General features: G+C 36.5%; 2 protein-coding genes across 2 annotated transcripts; one reads left to right on the top strand and one right to left on the bottom strand.

Moving 5' to 3' along the window:
- The first annotated feature begins 1,162 nt into the window (after positions 1–1,162).
- On the top strand, positions 1,163–22,763 carry LOC132201911 (N-alpha-acetyltransferase 15, NatA auxiliary subunit). The gene is made up of 15 exons (XM_059628469.1): positions 1,163–1,348; positions 1,830–1,914; positions 1,975–2,237; positions 2,298–2,432; positions 2,699–2,849; positions 2,903–3,298; positions 3,352–3,524; positions 3,582–3,734; positions 3,791–3,919; positions 4,880–5,093; positions 19,485–19,678; positions 19,837–19,945; positions 20,003–20,245; positions 20,301–20,398; positions 21,542–22,763. Exons 1-15 carry the CDS (start codon positions 1,292–1,294, stop codon positions 21,743–21,745), a joined length of 2,604 nt encoding a protein of 867 aa, XP_059484452.1. The 5' UTR covers positions 1,163–1,291; the 3' UTR covers positions 21,746–22,763.
- On the bottom strand, positions 8,916–17,279 carry LOC132201031 (uncharacterized). The gene is made up of 3 exons (XM_059626893.1): positions 17,141–17,279; positions 12,062–12,185; positions 8,916–11,825 (listed from the first exon to the last, which is right to left on the bottom strand). The coding sequence occupies exons 1-3, from the start codon at positions 17,152–17,154 to the stop codon at positions 9,552–9,554; spliced, it is 2,412 nt and encodes an 803-aa protein (XP_059482876.1). The 5' UTR covers positions 17,155–17,279; the 3' UTR covers positions 8,916–9,551.
- Positions 22,764–22,785: the final 22 nt, after the last annotated feature.

Here is a 22,785-nt window from a genome sequence, read left to right as displayed (position 1 = left end):
CCCATTTACCATTTTTTCAAATGAAAATAGTAATAAGACTTATAAAAGATGTACTAAAAATATATTTGCATTAAATTACAAAACAAGTTTGTCATATAAGCTATACATAAATTCCTGTTAGCTGTTCTGGAAAACAAATGCAACTACATATTGCAGATCGACACAATGCATACTACACTATCAACTTACATTTTTTAACAATATTATTTAAAAAATTTAATTTTACACAATTTTGTAAGATGTATTTATAATATTTACTTTTATTAAAAACATTTTAAAATATAATTTACTAAAATTAATTTAAATGTGTATTATAGTAATAAAAATTCAATAATTTTATTAATTAAATGCAATATTATGTACATTAAAATCATTTTATAAAATTATATAATAAAATTGAAATAAACAAAAAAATTATAAATTTTTTAACATATAAAATTAAAAATTTAGATAAATTAAATACAAATCAGCAGCAAATTCAGTTTATCTCATTTTCAGCATCAACAAGCGGCCGCCAAACCTTTGGATATAATGCCAACAATAATAATTATTATGCTTGAATTTACCCTACAAAATAAAATAGGATAAAATTGAGTAGCACCTTCTGCGCCACTAAAAGAGTCCAGAGGGCACAGGCCGACAAGACTTTGTGTTAGCCTGTGATTCTAAATAAAAGACATTTTGAAAAAAGGTGTATAATTAAAAAAAGTTTCAATAATAATATTAAATCTACAATAGTTTTATTTTATTAAAGTTTTGTTTATTCTTCAAAAATTAGTTATACATGAAATAGAAAAAAACAGAAAAAAAATGCAAAATAATGCGAAGAACAGCGAAGAAGAGGCAGCACCTCTAGCGATTAATTCGCTAGAACTGACAGTCGGATCTGATATATAGTTTTTCAAGCTCAATTCAACGATCGTATTTTGAATTCTGTAATTGAAAAGAGACACAGGGCTTTTCGAGTCTTTAGAAATAAGGACAGGCTGCCCTGGATCTTGTTGCTGCATAATTATTGAAGCTTCTGAGGGAAAAATTGAATTTTGGGAGTCTCTCCACTTTTGATCCAGCTCTCTCCGCGACAGTACTTGGCGCCATCAAGCGGCTCGCGCCAAAAGTGGCACGTGCGTGTGACGTCATTTCCTACGTTTCCGATCACGTGACTCGACGGCAAGGCGAGGAAACTCCATCCATACTCCACTCCATCTTGGGTTTATCCACGAGGGTTGTGAATTGCATTATTTTTGTTGCCGTTTATTTTCCGGCCGTCGCAGTCTCAGAGAAGCTCAGCATGCCATCCAGTAACCCGTTACCGCCCAAAGAAAACGCACTCTTCAAGCGAATATTGGTGAGCGTCCTCGAATCCCTCCGCCGACCTGGGTTATTTTTGAACCGACCCTGCGCCCAGCTACGGAGCCTTGATCACTCTCGGTTGTCCCGAAATTTTGCATTCCTCGCAATTTGTTGACTTGACACCGTGCCGGTGTTGGCCATTTCGGCTACTAGGGTGTCGGCCCAGTGCTAATCGGCTGTTAGCGCCGCTCGGGCCTAACGATTTCTGGCGCCACGAGTGAGAAAAACCTTTGTGTTGCTTCCCGGCCGAATCCCAATCGCTGAATTTTTTCCAAAGCCTGATTCAGATCTCCTTTGACTTAATTTTTAATTGCTTCTTTAAGGCACCGGCCGTGTCGCCTTTGATGTTGGGCGTTATTGCAGACCTCTTTGCTAGTTCAGCTTATTTTTTTCGGATTTGAATTTTGGCCCATCTTGAGAATAGAATAAAAAACATTTTATTTACAAAAATTGACTTGAATTTTATTTTTTTACAGAAATGCTACGAGCAAAAGCAATACAAGAATGGGCTCAAGTTTGCCAAGCAGATCCTGACAAACCCAAAATATAGTGAGCATGGAGGTGAGTTTGTGAATTGCATTCATTCAACCCATTTTTTACTTTGGTTTTTATCTTTTGCAGAGACACTGGCCATGAAGGGCCTTACCCTCAACTGCCTGGGTAGGAAGGAAGAGGCGTATGACTATGTGAGGAGAGGGTTAAGAAATGACCTCAAGTCACACGTCTGTTGGCATGTCTACGGGCTTTTGCAGCGCTCGGACAAAAAGTACGACGAAGCTATCAAATGTTACCGCAACGCCCTCAAATGGGAAAAGGATAATATTCAGATATTGAGAGACTTGTCCCTGTTGCAAATTCAAATGCGAGACTTGGACGGTTACAAGGTTATTTAATTTTACTCGAGTAATGATTTTTTAAATTTAAATGTTGATTTTGTTCTGCAGGACACAAGATATCAACTTTTTATGCTTAGACCAACGCAGCGTGCTTCGTGGATTGGTTTTGCCATGGCTTATCATTTACTCAAGGACTTCAGCACGGCATTAAGAATTCTTGAGGACTTCAGGAAAACTCAGGCTGTAAGTAAAAGCTTAATCTCATTTTCTAACAATGGTCATGAATCAATATTATGTCCGACCAACTGTTACATCACATATTATCATGTGAAAATTTCTTTAATCATCAATAAAATTATATTTGTTTTAATTTCTCCACAAAAAAAAATATAAATGGTCACTTGTCTAGTCCATGACTTAATCCTAAATATGATCATTAAAAGAAGTTGGATTAATAAAATCTTGTTTTTCCCTTTCCCAATAACTTTGAATTGCTTTTTCAATTGCAGCAAAAGAGCACTTTTGATTATGAACACAGTGAGCTACTTTTATACCAAAACATGGTCCTTCATGAGTCTGGAGCGTTGCAGGAAGCCATTCAGCACCTTGACCGCTACGCAGACCAAATCTGTGACAAACTCTCAGTCCTAGATACCTACGGTAAGGCTTGTAATTTTGATATTTTGACACAAGTAACAAAATGTTTAATCTAGGCCATCTCTATCTGGAAACGGGCCGTTTTAAGGATGCTGAGGCTATCTATAGAAAATTGTTGCTCAGAAACCCCGAGAATACGGAGTATTACAAACTACTTCAGGACGCCCTTCAGCTGACCAACCCCGACGACAAGTTGAAACTGTTCGAAGAATACCGGGAAAAATTCCCTCGAGCACAGGCTCCGCAGAGGCTGCCTCTGGCTTTGGCCTCTGGCGAGCAGTTTAAAATTTTAGTCGACCGGTACTTGAGGAAAGGCCTGCACAAAGGTGTGCCTCCTCTGTTCGTTGATCTGCGCTCTTTGTACAAAGACCCGGAGAAGGTTGAAATTATTCACAATCTGTTGCACCAGTACATAAATAGCCTCAAGACGTGTGGCAACTTTTCCTTAAGTGGTCTGTAATATAACTCATTTTTCTTTTCAAAACTTACTCTTTGTCTCTAACAGAGTCTGAATTGCCAAATGAACCTGCCTCTGCTTTGTTGTGGGCTCTGTACTTCCTGGCCCAGCATTATGATTACCTTGGAGACACCAATAAAGCCCTTGAAGCAATCAATGCAGCAATCGATCACACACCTACACTCATTGAACTCTTTGTTGCAAAAGGGCGAATTTTTAAAGTAATTTTTACAATCCAGATTTTAGCTTTTTTCTTACAAGTTTCTGGCATTTTGCAGCATGCTGGTGATTTGATAGAAGCCTACAAGTGGATGGACGAGGCTCAGGGACTTGACACTGCTGATCGTTACATCAATTCTAAATGTGCCAAGTACCTTCTCAGAGCAAATCTTGTCAAGGAAGCCGAAGAGAAGTGTTCTAAATTCACAAGAGTAAAGCAAAAAAGTTTTATTATTTCAAAGCAAATATTAAATTTTTGTACCATCAGGAAGGTGTAACTGCCATGGAGAATTTGAACGAAATGCAGTGTATGTGGTTCCAAACTGAATGTGCCCTAGCATATCAAAGAATGGAGCAGTGGGGAGAGAGTTTGAAAAAGTGCCATGAAATAGATAGAGTGAGTATTATTGGCTTCAACTAAGCTTAAGCTATTGGCTTTTGAGCCAAAGATTGCTCTTCAGCAGCTTAACATCAATTTTGCAATAGTCTTAGTTAGTGAAGTGAACCATGCCCTTCATTGGGTCGTTTTTCCTAATTATTTGAATAGTTTCTCTTTGACTATCACCACTTTTATCACATATTTTTTTAAGAATATTTTGAGCACCATACCAAGATCGGGAACCGATGAAGTGTAGAAAAGCTTTTTATAAAATGATTGTTGGTGATATAAGTTAGATAAATTAGTTAAGGTTTTTGACAAAGTCGAAAAACAAATTAATATTAAAAAATCTTATTGTTGCCACAAGACATAATAGTTTTTGTAAATGCTAATATCTTATGAAAAGCTGCAATGCAAATTACGAAAGTCTGCCACTATATAAATCCACTCCCATTTGTATCCATCGGCCTAAATATAAAAAATGCAAAACTTGAACCTCATGGATGGAGCATTCTAAATTTTTTCTACTTTTAACAAATATTTGATCTGTTGCTCCAAAAAAAATTGAATCAAGCAGGCCCAAAACCCAATATTTTTTATTTAAAAATGCAGCCTGTGTGACAAGTAATAACTAGGGTACCCTATTGAAGGACATTAAATCTGATCTACCTGTTGATTGAAACACCCCACCGCGGAAATGGATAAAATAATCTACTCTACATGTATTGTTTCACTCACTCAACCAGAACCACGTGATGTTTATGGGATATATATTTTGATATGTTAAACTTGAAATAATGTCTTGTTTTAAGGGCAGATTGGATATTTATTACAAAAGTTTCATGCAATAAATTTTTATCTAATCCCTGCATTTTTAAGATCACTATTTAATTGATAAAATGGCAAATGAATTGAATGACAATAATAAATCTTTTATACTTCCTTTGCTATAAATTAATATTTGTCTTTTTTCTACAGCATTTTTCAGAAATAATAGAAGACCAGTTTGACTTCCACACATACTGCATGAGAAAAATGACTTTGCGTTCATACGTTGGTTTGCTGAGACTCGAAGATGTGCTTCGGTCGCACCCATTTTACTTCAAGGTAGCAAGATGTGCCATCCAAGTGTATCTGAGACTCCATGACAAGCCGTTGACAGATGACTCGGAGCAGCAGGAACACAACACCGGTAAGTACCATTCTATCACTTTAAATATCAAAACACCAATAGCGAGCGTTCCAAATTAAATTTCAATCAGCCGACTGCTTTAATTGACTAGGCCAACTATTTTTGGGCTTGGTCCACCCACCATCAAGGCCATTTTTGTTTTATATTTATATCCTATCAAAATTAGAGCAGTCCATTCATTATTTGTCTGTAGACATAATTCACCAGGGATTGGGCCGGTGCAACATAACATTCCACTTGGCTTACCAAGTTGCTCAAGATGAAAAGTATTGAAAAGCTTTGAACGCTTTAAATATTGTAAGCCCTTTCACCATTACATTAACATTGCTCATGCAGATTTATTGCTACTGCAAAAGAATGCTTAAAGAAATAAAGAGATTTTAAAATTTTAACATTTTTCGACTAGCACCCGTGGTAGGAAATGATTAAGTTTAAAATTATAAGTCATGATATTTAATTAAATTCCTTATAATTGCCACGGTATTAATCGGCGGTTGGATCGACGCAGTTGTTGCAGCGAAAAGAAATAATGATGCAGTACAGTACTGTGGCTGCTCTTAAATTTAAATTAATGTTGGAGCTTTTGCAAAATAACTTTTTTTTTATTTTTTGTTAAAAAAGTTTTCTAATAAAATAAAATGCATTTTTTTTTATTATTTGAAAAATAAAATTCATTAATTTACCTGTTTCTGCAACCCTATTTCATCATGATCAAGAAAAATTAAAATATTTTGTACATTCGTGCTGTCATAAAGTTTCTTACAATGAAAACGGCCCAATTTGTTGTTGATTTTCTTAATTGTTTTTAAATTTTCAATGTAATATTATATTGGATCAATTAGAAAAACTGAATTTTAAAATTTAACTCCCAAAAAAATATCAGAAAATATTGGCCAAAACACCATTTCAACAAAATATAATGTCATGCAACCAGCAATTGAATTAAATAGCAAACGAAAGTAATAAAAAGAAACAAAATATGCACCCGCGTGCCAAGAGATAAGCTGATGAAATTGATTTATTCCGATTTATTCCAATAACTTGTCATGATTCTGGGATTTTATATCTGCACTTTTCATCCGTTGCTGAAGTTCTCAAATTGCTGGCGGAATTACAACAGACAGTCGTAGATTGCGGTTTCTGCGTCTGTGTTTTTCCCTTCATAATTCTGACCTGGCATGATATTGATCTAAAAAGGTGAACCATAAATAACCATTAAAAATAAATATCAGTTGCAAAAATATCCACTTAATTGACAAATTCTTTCAACTTTTTGCTGAACGATTTGAAAATTCATGATTTTGAATTTGCAACTTTCCACGCAGTTCAGTCCCAATCTCTTTCACACGATAATTTCGGCAAACACTTTACCTTTCACCGAAAGATTTTAACAAAAGTCACCTTATGAATTTCAAAGTCGAGTCCTTAATTCATTTACGACTCCTGATTTGCATAAATTTGAAGAATCGTGCGTGGCTAATTTGTCCACTAGCGCGACGAAAAATGCACTTGAGTCGTGCTTAACTGTGCGGTAATGAAGAAAATTAGAGTGACGTAAGCCCGATTGCAGTGCTGGCTGGACGCGCGCGCGGCCCAGATTGCACGTTGGGTGGGGCGAAGGGACACGCCAACGTGCCAAGTCAGGAATCTGGATCAAGACGCAGACAACGAACGCAGTCATTAGAAAGCTTGCGCGTTTACACGGGTGAATTTATTGGAAGGGTCCCCTGTGAGGTGGGTTGCGTCATTATATGTGAAGAGTGTCGCGCAGAAGCTTCCGCAAGTGCAATCCGCGCGCGCATTGTTGTCCGGCACTCGCTCGGACTCGACGTGCCTTTCGCAACAATAATGTATTTAATTTTATTGGGCTCTCGTCGTGGAGAATGTCGACTGCTGCAATTAGTTTTCATGTTTTTGCAATCTAATAATTTATATTATTGTTAATACTTTTCACGTAATCTTGGCCGGGAAAAGGCTTGATCCGTGTGTCACGGTTCACCAGTATTATTTAATTATTTTATATTTGAACCACTCGACGGCGGCGCAGCAAAGTCTATGCTGTGTCATTTGACTATTACCAGAAAGTGTGAGGAGGCGTTTAGGATTTTGTCCGAGGCATTCACAAATTGCTTTCACAATCGCAATGCTTGAATGACTTTCGGGTCTGTAGTGTGCGCCAAGAAATTGAAATAATTACATTCAATTGGCACTTGTGTCGAAAAGAAAACTAAGCACACAGTTTATTTAGATTTCAATCAGTTTCACAGAAGATGTTTGTCCATCCAGTTTTCAATGGTATGCTAATGAGAAATCACGTGTCAGGCGGGCTTTTTTTGTATTTAGTTTATAAATGATGGAAATCCACAGAAATTATTGATATCATCGTCTCTAAAAATAAAATAAAAACCTTTCAATGAATAAGTACAAGCTGAATTATTGTTTTATGGCAGATCACATAATGATTTCATAAATAAATTTAGAGTAATAAAATAAATGATAATAATTTTTGCGTCCGACCGAAAGTCACCAACATGCAGCTAACAATTTTGCAGAAGGTGTTACCCGACAACCTGTGTTGATTTGCATGAAAGAATAGAAAACATCGCCGCCAAATACTCCGTACCAACGACCTGCGCTTTCATAGCATTATCATACAATCATCGAATAGATTGCGTTGAGCCAGTCGCGTGTATTATAGATCATTTTTCTTTTTCCCCGGCGCCCGCAGCAATCCAATTTAATGCCCAGTGCCCAGCGCGCACGCTGGGAGAAAGGAAACGATCGCTCCACTTTGTATCATACATGGCCACGCTCAAGAATTTTTCGCTCGCATTCTGCACTCAACGCCCAAAAAAGTCGACGTATCAATAGGAATCCATGACTTTTTTGTGAGCTTAAAAAATTTCAATAGAAAAAAAATATGAAGAACATTTGAACCGAATAAGTCAACACAAGTATTTTTAAATCACTCTGATTATTAATATTATCAATTCAAATCTAGTTATAGAAAAAAAATTAAGAAAATTGAATGAATGAGCAGAAAAGGTCTCTCAACTAGCAGCGGATAACGCTCGACATCTATAGAGACACAGCCGCCGAGATGAACCCACAATATTGCAAAAAAAGAACAATATCCTCAAAAAACCTATTTCGCTGCATTCTACTTTTTTTTAAGAATGATGAACATTGTAAAATTTTATGTGTCTAGATTGAAATACAAATTTTGAGGCCTACACGGGAACCTTATTTCATGAGTACTTTGCTCCCTGTCTAAAATAAAGTGTTTATTTTTACTTTTTTTATTGTTCGGTCGACTCGTTTCTTGATTAAAAGAAAAATTGAATCTGGAGAGTAAAATAAGTTGATAAGGAATCACAAATAGCAGAGGTCTGCGAAAAATCCTGACATCAAAAGGGATTAGGCCAAAGAAAAAAGATGAAAGGCTATCATATTTCCCAGGTTATGCTCATTTAATAGAAATTTTAATAAAAAAAATCTTGTCTCGCATCGTTTAACGGCTACATTTTATTTGAAAGTATGTGATTCAGTACCCGAATCGAACATAACACTCATTTTCTTCATTTCACGGCTACTTGGGTTTTTCGCCAGACGTAAGAATCAACGCTACTTTATTAAGCTACTTCATTTTTTCTGCTGATGAAATTAGGTGACACAACACACAATCATTATGTAAAAAATGACAGTCGCGTGGCGTAGTCGTGAAGAATCGACAACAATGTGAGCAAATATTATATAATAGTGTCGTTTTTTTTTTCATCTAAACTATGGTGAACAGACAGCTTTTATTCAGAGACAACTTAATTTGCTTTTACTACTTTTATTCGTCAAAATTCTCACAACCAGCTATAAAGCAGCAATCAACAATTGATTTGTCCTTGTTTTTATTGCCGACACAAAACATACTCTTGCAAATTAAAGCGCAGGATTTTGACTTTAGCACCCCAGTTGTATGTAAAGGCGTTTATGGGCGTTTAATATAAAAATTATTTTTACTTCAAAAGCGCATCAAATATAATTAATTATATATTGCCTTAAAAGTAATAAATATGCTTGAAATGAAAAACGGGCTGAATTTTGCAAAATTATTATTTTTAAAGATTATTTAGTTTTGTGTATGGTCTACAATCCCTATTTCATGGGCAAAAATAATAATCAAATTTGCAATCTAATTATTTTGTTTGAAAATTAATCGCTATAGTTTATGTCATGAATTTGTTTTCAATAAATGAAAATCTCAATTTCGGCAAAATTTGCTTAAGAAATAGGCTCGTAGACCGTGATCGTCATTTAAAAACCATCTTTATAACGAGAATAAAACCCGTTTTTCTTTCAATGAACTTCTCGGGTTCTCACCTTTTCTCATAAATATCTGTGTTGGTTCACATTTAAATACACTCTTTATCAATAATTTTGTCTATCAGGAAACTCACTGCTGCTTTATTTAGGCGAACTGCTCTTCTTGGAATGCTCAGACGTTCCCCTGGGTGCCCTGGGCGAAATGTAATAATAGTGGCTGGACCCTCGACGGCCCTGCCCTGGCAACTGGTATGACACGTACGACTGGTCGCGCAGATTGATAAACTCGCTGTCAGGGTTGATGGCTGGCAGAGGTTGTCTGTAGTTGACTCTGATGTCGTCGTGCAGCTGCACTTGGCCGGCTGACTGGAGTGGAATAGGAGTTGTCGACGGCACACGTTGACCAAAATCATCAAATAGGCTCTTTGTGTTGTCATCCATGTACTTAGCATCGTCTTGCGTGTACAACCCATTGAAGATTGGATTCTGCGTTGTTGACCTTACATCTTTACTTGGTTGCCTGTAGAACTGTCTGTTAGGGAAGTAGTCGCGATGGGGGTTGTATGGCGGCGCCACCGTTGGGATCACGGGCCTTCTCTGTATGTACAAATCGGACTTGAGGAGACTGATTAAGTCCAGGGTCTGCTGATTAATGCGAGGGCCGCTCACAAAGTTGGGTGGCCCATAATCATCTTTAGGCCTGTCTCTGTACTGTGTTTGTGGAGCAGGGGTGGTACTCCTTAGTTTATATGGATATTCGTATGAGGGTTGGAATGAATCTTCAACGTACACAGGACCAATGTTGTATTTGGGGGTTTGAGTTACGAGATAAGCGGGGGTGGTTGAAGGAATTGGTTTGTTGGTAGGGAAATACTCTTGAGATACAACTCTTGGCCTCTCAGTTGAAACAAACGGTTTCGGAGTTGACGTGATGTAATTTGTTTTTTGTCTCTCAGCGTTGAAGAACTCGCGGCTGACCACTTTCGGGGCGGGAGTTGTTTCGTAATATTTTGGCCGTCTGTCCTCAACTGTAGAAGCTGTGGTGTGCACTGAGATTTGAACGCCTCTGTCTGGTGGCAGGGTATAGTATAAGATAGTGGGTGACGGTGTTGAGCTGACGAATGTGTTTTGCTTGGGAAGCTTCCTGAGAGAAGGAGCTGCTGGTGGTACTTCGTAAACAAAAACTTGTTGAGGAGGAGAGACAAAAGTTATGTTTCTTAAGTAAATTGGGTCCGGTGAATATAATATAGGACTTCCATGGTGGTGAAGTATAACATTCGGTTCCTTCTGAGGATACTCTGGCGCGTAAATTTCGTTGTCTACATTAGGTTCAGAAGTAGTGGTAGTTGTGGTTGGAGGTGGTTTTGTAGTTACAGAAAGCGGATATTGTGCAAAAGATGGTCTTGAGGGTGTAGGCCTTGGTCTGAAAGGACGGTGTGGTATGGATCCAAGGTCTGGAGGTTCTGCTTGGCCTGGCACAACAAAGTTTGGTTTTGAAGTTTTGTTTAGAGGTGCAAAGAACTCTGGCGGGGGTGGAAGGATGATTCCCGGAACTAGAGGCCCAGGTGGAAGTTCAGTCGAGTTGTCTCCGTGAAAGGAGAAGTCGTAAGGCGGCGGGTAATAGATGGACGGGTCGTCCTCGTCCAATGGCTTGTTTGGATCTAGCGGTGGTGGCGGTGGGAGGAATGAAGGGGGGAACGGCTGTTGTGGGAAGATTCCGTTCCCCAGGAACAAGTTTCCCTGTTGTTGTGCAAACCTTTGCAGCGCAGGGTTGGTGCCATTTTTTGTAGCAACAAATCCTGTCGGTCCGCCATCGCGAAGTTGTACTGGGAAGGGTGGCGCCACTGACGGGTTAGCAGGAAGCTTAACTTGTCTTGGCGGTGCTTGATAATTATCTATAGGCTCCCAGGCTCCATCGTCTTTGCTATCGTGCCCTGAAAGCACAAGAACGTGACCTTCGGAGAGCCAAATTTCCTCTTGATTAAGTCCTCCGAGATTTCCGCTATTGTCTTTTGGAACTTCATTGTTATCAACGTAGCTTATGATTCCAGGCCGCGAGGGCTGAGCGGAGAATAATTCGTTTTGAATCAGGCCGTATTTCCCATCTTTGACCTGCTGGGATAAACTTTTGGTTTCTTCATCATCTGGCACAGGAGTTGTGGTGCTTGTTGTATAGACCAAAAAGGGCTGCTGACGCGGGGGCCGTTGTTGCTGTTTTGGTTGAGACGAAGCGTTTGATTTTTCTGAATGAGGTTTCCTTGTCTTTGGAACCAGGGTCTCTGATGTTGTGGTCAATATTGACAAGGTCGTGGTGCTTGGGGCAGGGGTTGTGGTCGTGGATTTTGCTTGTCTATGAAGAGCGTGCAGTCTGGCGCTCCGAAGTTTTGAAATTCGGTAACCAAATTTTGGTGACACCTGCAATCAAAAATGTTTCCCAACCACCTCTCAGATAAATTTTGTTAATTATGAAATGTAGTAATCCTTTATTATAACTTTTCTAACAATTTGTATTTTTGTTTTAAATTTGAAAAACAAATATTACTTGTCCGGTTTTTACAACGTTATAATTTCATTTTAATCTGCATTTTTTATTCTTGCGTTTTAAAGATTATTAAAATATTAAGTTATTAATTATTGAAAAAGATACTCACATCTGCGCTATTCGCACTCGGCTCGATAGGTATCCAACCTGGATCCTCAATCGGTGACACTGCCCCGAAAGCGTGGCTACCCCATACTGTCGCCAGCAGCAATATTGGCAGCAATGAACCGTTTCTGGAACACATTCAATTAACTTTATAATTTTTTTAATATTGGCAGCGATTTTCGTTCTACTTTTGATCAGGAACTGGAATAAATTTAATATCACTTGATTGCCAACTGCGACGTGTTTCTTGCAAGAGTACCAAACACAATAGAAATAACAGTGCTTTTGAAATTATATTAACACTGCTGCTTATTCCTCGCCAATCTAGTAAAAAATAATAGGGAAAAATAAAAACAATTTGTAGAAACTTCTGGAAAACAAATTGCTCAAACGCGGGCCTTCAATTGAGTAAAGTCGGCGCTGAGCTGGGCCACAAGCTGAATTATAACTTATCAAAATAAATGAGTCTCTAAACTTGGTGCTGCCACGCGAGATTTTTACAAAACAGAGGGAGGTGGGATTGCAATTATTTTAAATAGTCGCGTCAAAAGTAAAATAATTGAACACAATAAAATTACAATAATAAAAAATAAATAAATGCCCTATTTGTTGTAAGATTGGAGCTTGCCTTCCGCAAGTTCATAAAAGGGCTCAAGCCAACAAGACGTCTTGGCCTGACCTAAAATTTTTGTAGTTTATATTCAATTTAATATATTGTAGAGTAAGAGGGGTTTTGTCCTCCTTAGTATTTTAATTTAAATTTTTCAAAATTAACGGATCTCAGTTTCATTTGCGGTCTGCATGAGAAAGAAATTAAAATACTATAAATCAGACACAACAGAGGATCCACTTAAAACGCAATAAATAAAAATTAAAAGTTTCGGCTAACAGAATTCAAGGACCAAGATATTTTTTTTTAATAACTTACGGCCTGTTTTTCTTTGCTCTTCATCAGAGAGATTTCAATGATTGATTGCTCTTTTATTACGGTACACTTTTACAATCGTCAATCTGATCTTTTTGAAATGCTTAAAACCACCAACTCATTTAGCCTTTTTAGGCAAGACGTTTGTTTGAAAATATGCTAGGCGCGCGCCTGATTTTCATTATTGTTGGCAATTTCATTAATGGCAGTGATATTACGCAAGCGGACCGCGCCTTCTGGATGGGTGTCATTGTTGAGCGCTACTCTATTATTGTTTGCTTTCTACGACCGTGCACTCTGACCCGCTGCTCCAGTTACTGTACTTTTATCTCCAAATCAATCGGTCATTAGCGATCGGAGAAAAATCGCAACCGTTTTTAGAGAGCACGCGCATTGCTGGAATGCCTCATTTCGTGGAAAAGTGATTAAACAAAATCCGCTGGCTTTCTTGATTTTTTTTTATTAATTTGTCTAACAATAAGTCAGTAATTTGCTTACAATTAGCCGCTGAATCAGATTTTTGCTTCAAGTTTATTGAGAAAATAACATGAATAATTATGAAGTTTATTTCAATTGATTTTCGCGGCTTATACGAGAAATAATATTATGACATATGTGCGCGCCGTGACATCAAACCGCGACATGAGACAGGTAGAAAATCAACAACAGTAATTCCCATCACGCCATTTTCAAATTGAGCAATGAAGGGAAATACACTCTTGGTGTGGCGGAAAATGGAATTCAAGTCGATCATGTTAGCTTTGGCGGCGACCACGTGAGAACTTGAGAAAGAAGCAGTTATCGCAGCAAATTGAGCGTGATGTGCGAGACATTTAGGCGCGAATCAGTGCTCCGTAAAATTTTGTTTAATTGCATTGGTTTCTTTTTCTTTTCCTTAGTGGTAAAAATAATTTGGTAGAAATCGAATTTTTTGTTTCAATGTAGCTTTTTTAAATTTCAGATCACTTAGAAATTTAATTGCGAAAAACGACCATATTTAAATTGTGCTCTCCCTTTCCCAGGGTTTCGATGTAAGAAAATATTTCAACCTTAATGTGGCCTACATCATAATTATGAATATTTATTTAATAAGTCCAATTAAAATCGATAATTGGGGAAAATTTAAGGATGGGTCCGTCTAAATTGTCAGACATCAAACGACACTCGACCGTACAGAAAAAAGAACGAGAATATGGAACTGAGTTTTTCGTACTTCTAGAGTTTTGCTACGAGTTCCTTTAACTTGCATGACTCGGTTGTATAACCATCAGCCTGTTGCAATTTGTTTTGAGCCAACGTACGGCTTACGCTTGTGAGCTTGCTAAAATTATTTTTGTTGCGTAAATTTTATTCAGAAACCGAATTGAATAATTATTTTATTATGCGTATCCGACGTGATATTTTATGAAAATATGTTCAAACTGTATTGACGATAATTCCATATATATGTCTTCCTTCTACTAGTATGACCTAATAGTAAATATATCCGAATTAACAATATCAACGTTAATTTGTCCAAATTTTTAAAATAAATGACAAGTTTTGGGAGGGAAACATTTATTCAGAAAAAGGCACCAATATTAAAAAAGCTTTGCTTAAAGAACCCATCCTAAGCAGCGAGCCTTTGTTGAAATATAATTATGTCTTAATATAATATCACGCCATAAATACAATAAAACTGATGCAATGTTATTGAATTCAGGGACAAGGCAATTTTTTTATTGAAAGCAGAGCTAAACATTTCAATTGATTTTATTTTTACGTTGCAAATTTAATTCACAAATTCTTAACGATTTCTGAGTGGACAAAAATTGCCTATTGTGATTTTTATTCGTCTTGAGGGGCTTCTTTGTCAATTTTTTAATTTAGATCCAAAAAAAGGGTAATTCTTTAATTCTTATAAACTATTTCAAGATTAACTTTTGGTGAATACAGTAAATTCATAGGATTAAAAGAAATGCTACTCTTTGGACTTTTTTTGAAATAAAAATTATAAGTTTGACGTTGCTGTAGCTCTAGATTTTGGCTTTATTTGCTTTCAAGGTCGGTCGTGATTACCTTGCACACACGGGAGTTTCACTTTTTTCCCCAATTCAATTTGTAACTGACCAAAAGCATCGTTTTCATCTTTGAAGGTTGGGGAGAAAAATACCGGAACTTATAGGAGACCAAGAATTGAGTGAGACGACCTCGTCGACGAAACCGCGCCCGGCGCGCCCGCCCGTTCGCTGTCTATTTCTCCACACGAGACGCGCGACGCTCGCGACAAGGCCGAAGAGAGAGATTTTATTAGCCCAGTAAATATTAGCCATTATTCGTGGCGCACGATCAGTAATTAGATTAATGGCGGTAAAATAGACAAAACTTTTATTGAATCATGCGTGCAAGACAGGAAACAAGGCGAAGGCTGCTGCCGTGATCTTGCGTGCATTTCAAATTTTAATTAATCGGTTATTACAATTTCACAACGTGACGCTTATTGTTAGTCTCGCTCATTGTTGAATTGTTGCACTATATCATTTCTCACATCTTTTTGTCAAATCGAACTCTTGATTTGTTTCATTAATCCAGTAGTTCGCACTTATTATGCTGTTCATTTTAAGACCGGGAAAATAGTTGAATTCATTGTAGTTTATTGCAGGAAACGTTCAAGACTCTAATTTTTTTTTAACTGATCTATATATAAAGACGCGGCATGAACACCGAACAAAAAATGAAAGTTGCGAACGGCTCATTTACTTACTCGCAGCTCGCAAAACTGACCCGTCACTCAAACAATAAGCGGTGGCGGCGGTACAAACAAATCGATTTCCTACACATTAATTCTGACCGGCCCAACCCGCCGAACAAAATCTGAAATTCTTTGGTTGATTTCTCGGTAAAAGTTTTTTTTGAAGAACTGAACACACTGGAAATCAAAGAAATTGTAAATTGCCCGCTGAGCAAATCATTTTTTTCTCCATCGCATTTTTTTTCTTTTTACTAAAACGGCTGAGCCTCCAATTTTCGCAGAGCTTGTCACGTGACGATAAAATACGCGACTGTGGCCTGGACCTCTTCTAGTAAATTTTCTTTTCTAGTGTATTGCCTTAATTATGAATAATGATAATAATTATTTAGAAACCATTTGAAAAATAACATATTTAAAAGTTCAACACTGAACTTGCTAATTCAATTCATTATTGTTTGTGCAACCCACTCGCTTACAAATTATATTTAAATACTCATGGTCATTGATTTATCTTTTTGAGCGTCCCTCGTCTTGCCTTGTCTCTGGAATATACAAGACCTTTGCCGGCAAATTTGTTTTAATTCATATATAAATATCACACATTATTAATCATTTTGCCATTAGTACTGTTGCTCTGCTCGAGGGGAAAAACTATAATAATTTAATCGGATGAATTTACCAATAATATATTAATAATTTTTTTTCCGATATCAGACATATTTAAAAAAGTTTTTATATGTATTGCTGAATTATGAATTCTATGACGTGAATGAATATTGGAGATGTAAATTTCAATGCTTAAATTTAGCAGAGTGAGATTCAGCTGCAGGTTTGGCGGTGGTTTTCCCCTGTGGTACGTGAAGAAGGTTCGGTCAAAGTATTAATGGCGTGCAACGTGCAAGCAACGTCAATAAAAAAAAAAATAATAAAATAAAAATTAGAATAATATTTTGTACTCCAGAATTAGTGACTTTTTATAAAGGCAAATTCAAGGTGTATTATACAAATGTCTAATGCAGGAAATATTTATGAAATTTAATTCAATTCAACAGAAATTATAATCGATTTCATTATGTTCTTCATTAAGATTCTCAAAATATGAAAATAATCATGATATCAACGTTACATTTAAATATTGAACAATTATATGAGCTAAATTATAAGCAGCTTTATTTTTTTTATTTTTCCATAATTTATTCTGCAGTGTGATTTTTTTACTACAAATTTTTAATTTCCTATTCCCAGATTTTTCGACCGTAAACCCACTCTAATTTTAAAATGGTTGCTTGCATCCGCGGACAATAGTGTTTGAAAATCTCACATGCATGTATGACAAATTATTTTAATTAAGAGTTAAAAAAGCACCGTGTTGTGAAGTTAAATCCGCTTACTTTGAATTGGATTCGGGAGGCATTGTGGGTATTTACCTGAATTTATGCATGTTAAGATCGTGTGGATTGTGATCGCGCCGCGGTATCCATGATGATCAGGTGTTCATTAGGTCATTGCGGGCGCCCCCGTCCTAGCGTCACTGAATGCACCACTTTACTGACTGTTTGTGTACAATGCAATGTGTTGGGCGCACACGTACGGCTGCCTCCACCACACCTGACGCAGAGGCAGGTTCGCGTGCCGTAGGTGGGGCACCTTCAGACCTTGGTCCGTGCCAGCGAAAGTGACTTGCAATTATTAAAGCGGATGTAAACATCGATCAAAGTATTTAAAGCGGCCAATTTAGCTTGAATAAATGAAACTTGCTCGAGTTGTTCAAAACAAATTTTTGAATTTTCAGTTTTTGAACGTTATTTATTTGACCGAATTGTTACATTTTAAATTGAATGGAAAATAATTGTTTGAAGGAAAACATTGGATTTTTGAAGAAGAAAAGGCACCACCATTAGCAATGCCCTAACTTCCAAGATTGAAAATTTAAAGCAATGCCAATAGAAATAGTTTTTTCAATCCATCCTTTCAATATCTATGATAAAAGACTCATTGTGCCTTGGTTAGTGTTTTTTTTTCTTGTCACTTTTTATAGCACGGCTGTTCAAGAGTCTTAATTAACAAGTTGAATATTTGAATTTGAATTATTTCCAAGTGACTAATTTTGTTTGTCAGCGTGCAGCTGAATGCCAATGTCCAAGTGTTGATCATGTTTGTTTTTTTATCATTTGTGGCCTAAAAAAAATTTTTTTTTCACTTTGATTGCTTTTAACATAATTAAATTAATTAAGACAGTCAAAATTAAGTCAAAGGAACTCACTCCGCAATTTCTTCTCTCCTGTAATAGCGAGTTTGATGTTTTTAGCCAATTTTCTCGCTGACCATCAAGGTATTTAGCCAGATTGAATGTAGCGATTCAGTGTAAAAGGAATATTTTGTCGCAACGAGTGAATAGAAAAGATGAAATTAAGCAGAATGATACGATTAAATAATATATATAATTCTTAAATAAATTAGATAAATCACAAGCTCTCCTAACGTAAAGGTTTTAAAAATCATTCACACACTCAATAAATATGTTTTGTTTACAAAAACAAAACCATCTGATAAATATTCAATCTGTTTTTTTTTCCTGCAAATTATTATATTTTAAAAGTTAAAGTCATGAACAATAAAAAAAAAATCAAAATTTCATAAAATTTGTGAAATTTTTTGTAGATCCAGCCATATTTTTATTTATTACAAAATTATTTCTTGCCGTTTTGTTTCCAAAAATTTACAGCCTTGTCGTAATCTTCCACGCTGCGTTCACTTTTCTAAAATACATAATAGAGCGCTTTTTATAACGTGTCTCTTTCTTGTTGTTAAAATGTAAATGTAATGCTCGCGCAGCTCTCTTAAGGCGCGCACAAAGTTTTTCATTTTTGCCAACACACATCGTTGGTCTAGGTGTTTCTTTCTCACGCCTTCTCTCTCTCATTGCTAAGCAAGTAGCTACTTCCCAAGAGCACCTGATCTGAACACAATAGCTCGCAGGGAAAGAGAAAACCGCTCGAAATGCTTTCACGACCAGGCATCTGTGATATACAAATTCACAGATAAGACAAGTGCATGGAAAATAAGGCATTCATTAGTGACAATTATTGGCATATTTTTCAATATTTAACTCGTTTATTTTCATTAAATGCAAAAAAAATGAAGGTTGACAAAAAAAAAATGGTTTTAAATTTGATGTTAAAGAATGTTTGTTCATAAAATTTTGTCCGATTATTTTTTGCGCACCTTGCAAATTTTTTTTGTATGCTGAATTAATTTTCTGATAATTGTTTCCATTTCTATGATTTTTTTGCATAGACTTTGTTTTATTATTTTTTCTTCTCGGCCGATACAAAAAAAATTAAATGGTTAATAACACACTTTGCCGGGTTGAAGGAATTGTAGGATAGATTTAGTTGCAAGTAATTTAAAAAATGAAGAAGGTGAGCGGCTGGGCATTTTTGAATTGGAATCATGCCGGTATTTGCCTGGAATGTGTGATGGAAACCTAAAAAACATGGCATATCCAAATGCTTCATTTTAAGGCAAATCAATTCGAGCCTAAGTTCGTAATTAGTAATTAAGAACCTTATAAACGTGCAAGAGAAAATACTCTGGGAACGAAATACGAGAGTGCACGTAGACGAATTAAAATTTTCTTTAATTTCTCCCACACCATTCTCTGTGTCATGGGAACATCGTAGTTAAAATTGGAACGCTACAGCTCTTAACCTCACCATGTTTTTGGTGGCCTTGATCAAGGGTAACATATATTTTTTTCTTTTTTTGCAGAAAATCTGGCTCCGGGCGAACTGAAGAAGCTGCGCAACAAGCAACGCAAAGCCAAGCGCAAGGCAGAGATGGAGAAGCAGCAGGCGGCGCAGGCACAGGAGAAAAAGGAGCATCACAACAAGTCAAGACAGCAGACCGAGGCAGAGCTGGACGCTCCGCCACAGGACGAACTGGTGCCCGAGAAATTGGAAAGGGTACATTTTATTTTTCAGCTTGACCCTTAAAAAAAATAATTAAAGAAAATAATTCAAAGTGACGTTAGCCAATGTGCAAAAACTTATTTTTATTTTTACTATTATAAAGACTATTTTATTGTATGAAAAGTTGCTGAACGTGGAAAAATTGATTTCAGACTGAGGATGCCCTGGCGCAAGCAACCAAGTTTCTAACACCCATGCAGCAATTGGCTGCCTCAAACATCGAAACTCATCTTATGGCCTTTGAGATTGCTATCCGAAAAGGTGAACATTAGTTTATTTCTATAGTAAATTTTTCTAAATTTCATAATTCATTTTCAGGCAAGCCTTTGCTAATGCTGCAGTCAATAAAGCGAGCTTACCGCATCGATCCCGAAAACGCGATTTTGCACTCGTGCCTGGTGCGCTTCCTCACCTTCCTTGGCAAAGCCGGCACGCTCGACCTGGCCGTCTCACAAGTCATCCAAACTGAGACAAAGTCCATTTTTCAGGCCAGGGACGCCAGGCAAATGAATGCGCAGTATTTGGCTCGCCACGGTCGCTCCTTGCCTGCCCGTCTTGAAGGTGAACTAATAAAATCTTAATTAGAACTTAAATAAATTAATGCATTTTGGTTTAGTTGCCCGAATGATGTACCTGTTGGATCCGTCGTGTCAAGAATCAGCAATCTCACTAGCAACAGCTCTTGACTCGGGGCTTGAGGAAGTCAATTTAAAGGTAGGTGCTAAATATACATTTGCTGTGTGACAAGCGTGGGTAGTTATTTATTTTATCTACATTACCACGTTGTAGAAGCAACTACGTTAATTATTTTTATTATACTTCGAACAAACATTGCATTTAGCTTGAGTAGCTGGCTGAGCAGTCATTTAGAGAATAAATTAAATAAATGCAAATTATTTCAAAAGACTCCTCCAGTTTGCTTTTTGGAGGTTTTGAATTGCAATTTCCTGTTATATTTTGCCCGTTGACATTTTTGTCACGGCCACCTTTTACTTGCCGTTATATTATGTTGTTGAATTGGATCATTCCAGTTTACTGTGTAGAGGCTTGTAGACAGCATTATTCTCTTTATTATGTTGTAACATAATCCTTATTACGCGGTTGTACAACAAGCTGCTGGCTGTCTTCAAAGCCTTGATTTCGACAATTTTTTTCCTCTTGAAAATTTTCGATTTAAAAGGTTTTATTTCCACTAGAGAGGAAAAAACATAACTTTGTCTGCCTGGTGAAGATTTGAATTGAAAAAGATCATGGATTTTAATCTATTTTTAATACTAAGAGCAGTTTTTGTTCAATAAAAATATCTGAAACTACCCAAGCAAGCAGGTTGCATAGCAGGCAGGGTCTTATTTTCTTATTTGATAATTTTTATTAAAATTTACTCCCGGTCAGGTCTGAAATTAAATAAAAACAGGCAATTTTGATAATTCCTCAAAACCATTTAAAACTGCAGCCAACCTGCTTTATTTTATTCAATTCTGTCAAAAGTGTCGCTGTGTAAAGGATTTAAGTGTCTTTTATATTTTTTCTCTTATTGTTTTTTATTTGTCCAAATTGTTACATTACATTGTTTGCACATGCAATTGTTGAAAACAGTTTGTTTGAAAAGAAAAGGAATTGTTGGACAAAATGGCAAGAATTTTGCTCAAACTTCCGATATCAAAAAGACCCCATCCGCTGCAATGAGTCTCGGTTGATTTTTTTTGTAAATTTTATTTTTTTCTTAATTAAAAAAATTAAAAGGTAAAAATCCAGACCCCTGAAAATCAAATGTAAGGACCATTTTCTTTTTAGCTCCAGCATTCTTTGGAAATTCAAAAGACAAATATTTCATGTTGATTTCTTCGTCTTTTGCAGAACTGCTCAAGTGTCCTGCTTGCACTTGTGAATGGCGATTTTGGCTCGTGCGAGGCTCAAGCCAAAGATTACAAGACACGATGCCACCAGCGATTCCCTTATGCTTTGATTTTTGGTTTCCCAGTGCCTGAGTCATTAGTGGCGTTGGCCTCGTCGGAAAACAACTCAGACTCAATCCACAACCACGAAAACTGCATAAACTGAAGAGCGGCAGATTCAAGCTAAATTCCTCTTGTTTCCTTCATTGTTTATGTGTAAATTTTATTTGTTTATAACTGAATTATTAAATATGAAATGTATTGCTGATTCTTCTGAAAGCGGCGCAGATATGGTGAAAAACATTCAGCTATTCGAGCTTGACAAGCGCCAAAATACCAGTTTCGCTCTTTAAAAATGATAAACGAGATAAGCATTGCCCATATAAAGAATATTTTCAATCGTTAAATTTTCAAACCTTATTTTCTTCATAAAACATGTTAAAATTGCATTTAACAATTAATTTATTGAAGGAATTGTATTAGAGGGGTTATTGTATGTTTTTTTTTTCAGTGATCAACTTTTCCGAGGAAAATTTAATTCTTTTATAGAAATAAGATATTTATTTGGTCTAATTTTACAAGTCCGGAGACTTTTCGGCTGGTATTTATTACAACTGTTAATTAATATAAAGTTTTCAGTAAGAGTTAAAAGAGTGCTGAGAGGCTTGTCAAGCTTGGAGCTATTCAAATAAGAGTCGGCTTAACCTCTGATTATTACAATTAATGCCGGTGCCACTAACATTTTGGACATTGTGCATATTGTCCACGAAATAATTGAAAAACAATGCTGTTTTCTTAATTTTTTTCGTATGCTGCAATTATTGCAAATGATTTCAGCATCAATTTGCTGCCACAAGTACTTTTTGGCACCCAAAGTAATTCTCAATTGTTTACTGTCCGTGTCTTCTTTTTTGCCGACTGCTCACTTTGCGGTGAGCATGGGTTACAAGTGGGCTACATTAGCTCAAAAACTGCTAGCCTGTCCCTATAATTATTGATTGTAAATTAATTAATTGAAATCCAATCACGGATGAGTTTTTCACATTCAAATTTTCTAAAATCTTTACCACCATTTCTGCGCGTTTTAGGACTTGTTAGTTAGAGGAGAAGCCGTTTCTTCACATTTTGTAAAAAATAAAAACTGTTTGAATTGATTTGTGAAGAATAAACAATAATTACTGCAACTGCCTCTATTTGGAAGAACCA

Source organism: Neocloeon triangulifer, unplaced genomic scaffold (genome assembly GCF_031216515.1).
Source record: "Neocloeon triangulifer isolate White Clay Creek 2 clone unplaced genomic scaffold, ASM3121651v1 ptg000014l, whole genome shotgun sequence".
In the NCBI taxonomy this organism is placed as follows: domain Eukaryota; kingdom Metazoa; phylum Arthropoda; class Insecta; order Ephemeroptera; family Baetidae; genus Neocloeon; species Neocloeon triangulifer.
Note: the sequence above shows the minus strand (reverse complement) of the source record. Positions and strands in the feature narration are given on the sequence as shown.

Bases quoted from the DNA above. Each gene is read 5' to 3' on its own strand.
- LOC132201911 (XM_059628469.1), top strand. From the start codon at position 1,292: ATGCCATCCAGTAACCCGTTACCGCCCAAAGAAAACGCACTCTTCAAG. The intron at 3,299-3,351 runs GTCTGTAATATA...TGTCTCTAACAG, and splicing joins TGGCAACTTTTCCTTAAGTG to AGTCTGAATTGCCAAATGAA. The intron at 5,094-19,484 runs GTAAGTACCATT...CTTTTTTTGCAG, and splicing joins GCAGCAGGAACACAACACCG to AAAATCTGGCTCCGGGCGAA.
- LOC132201031 (XM_059626893.1), bottom strand. The intron at 11,826-12,061 runs GTGAGTATCTTT...TTTTGATTGCAG, and splicing joins CGAGTGCGAATAGCGCAGAT to GTGTCACCAAAATTTGGTTA.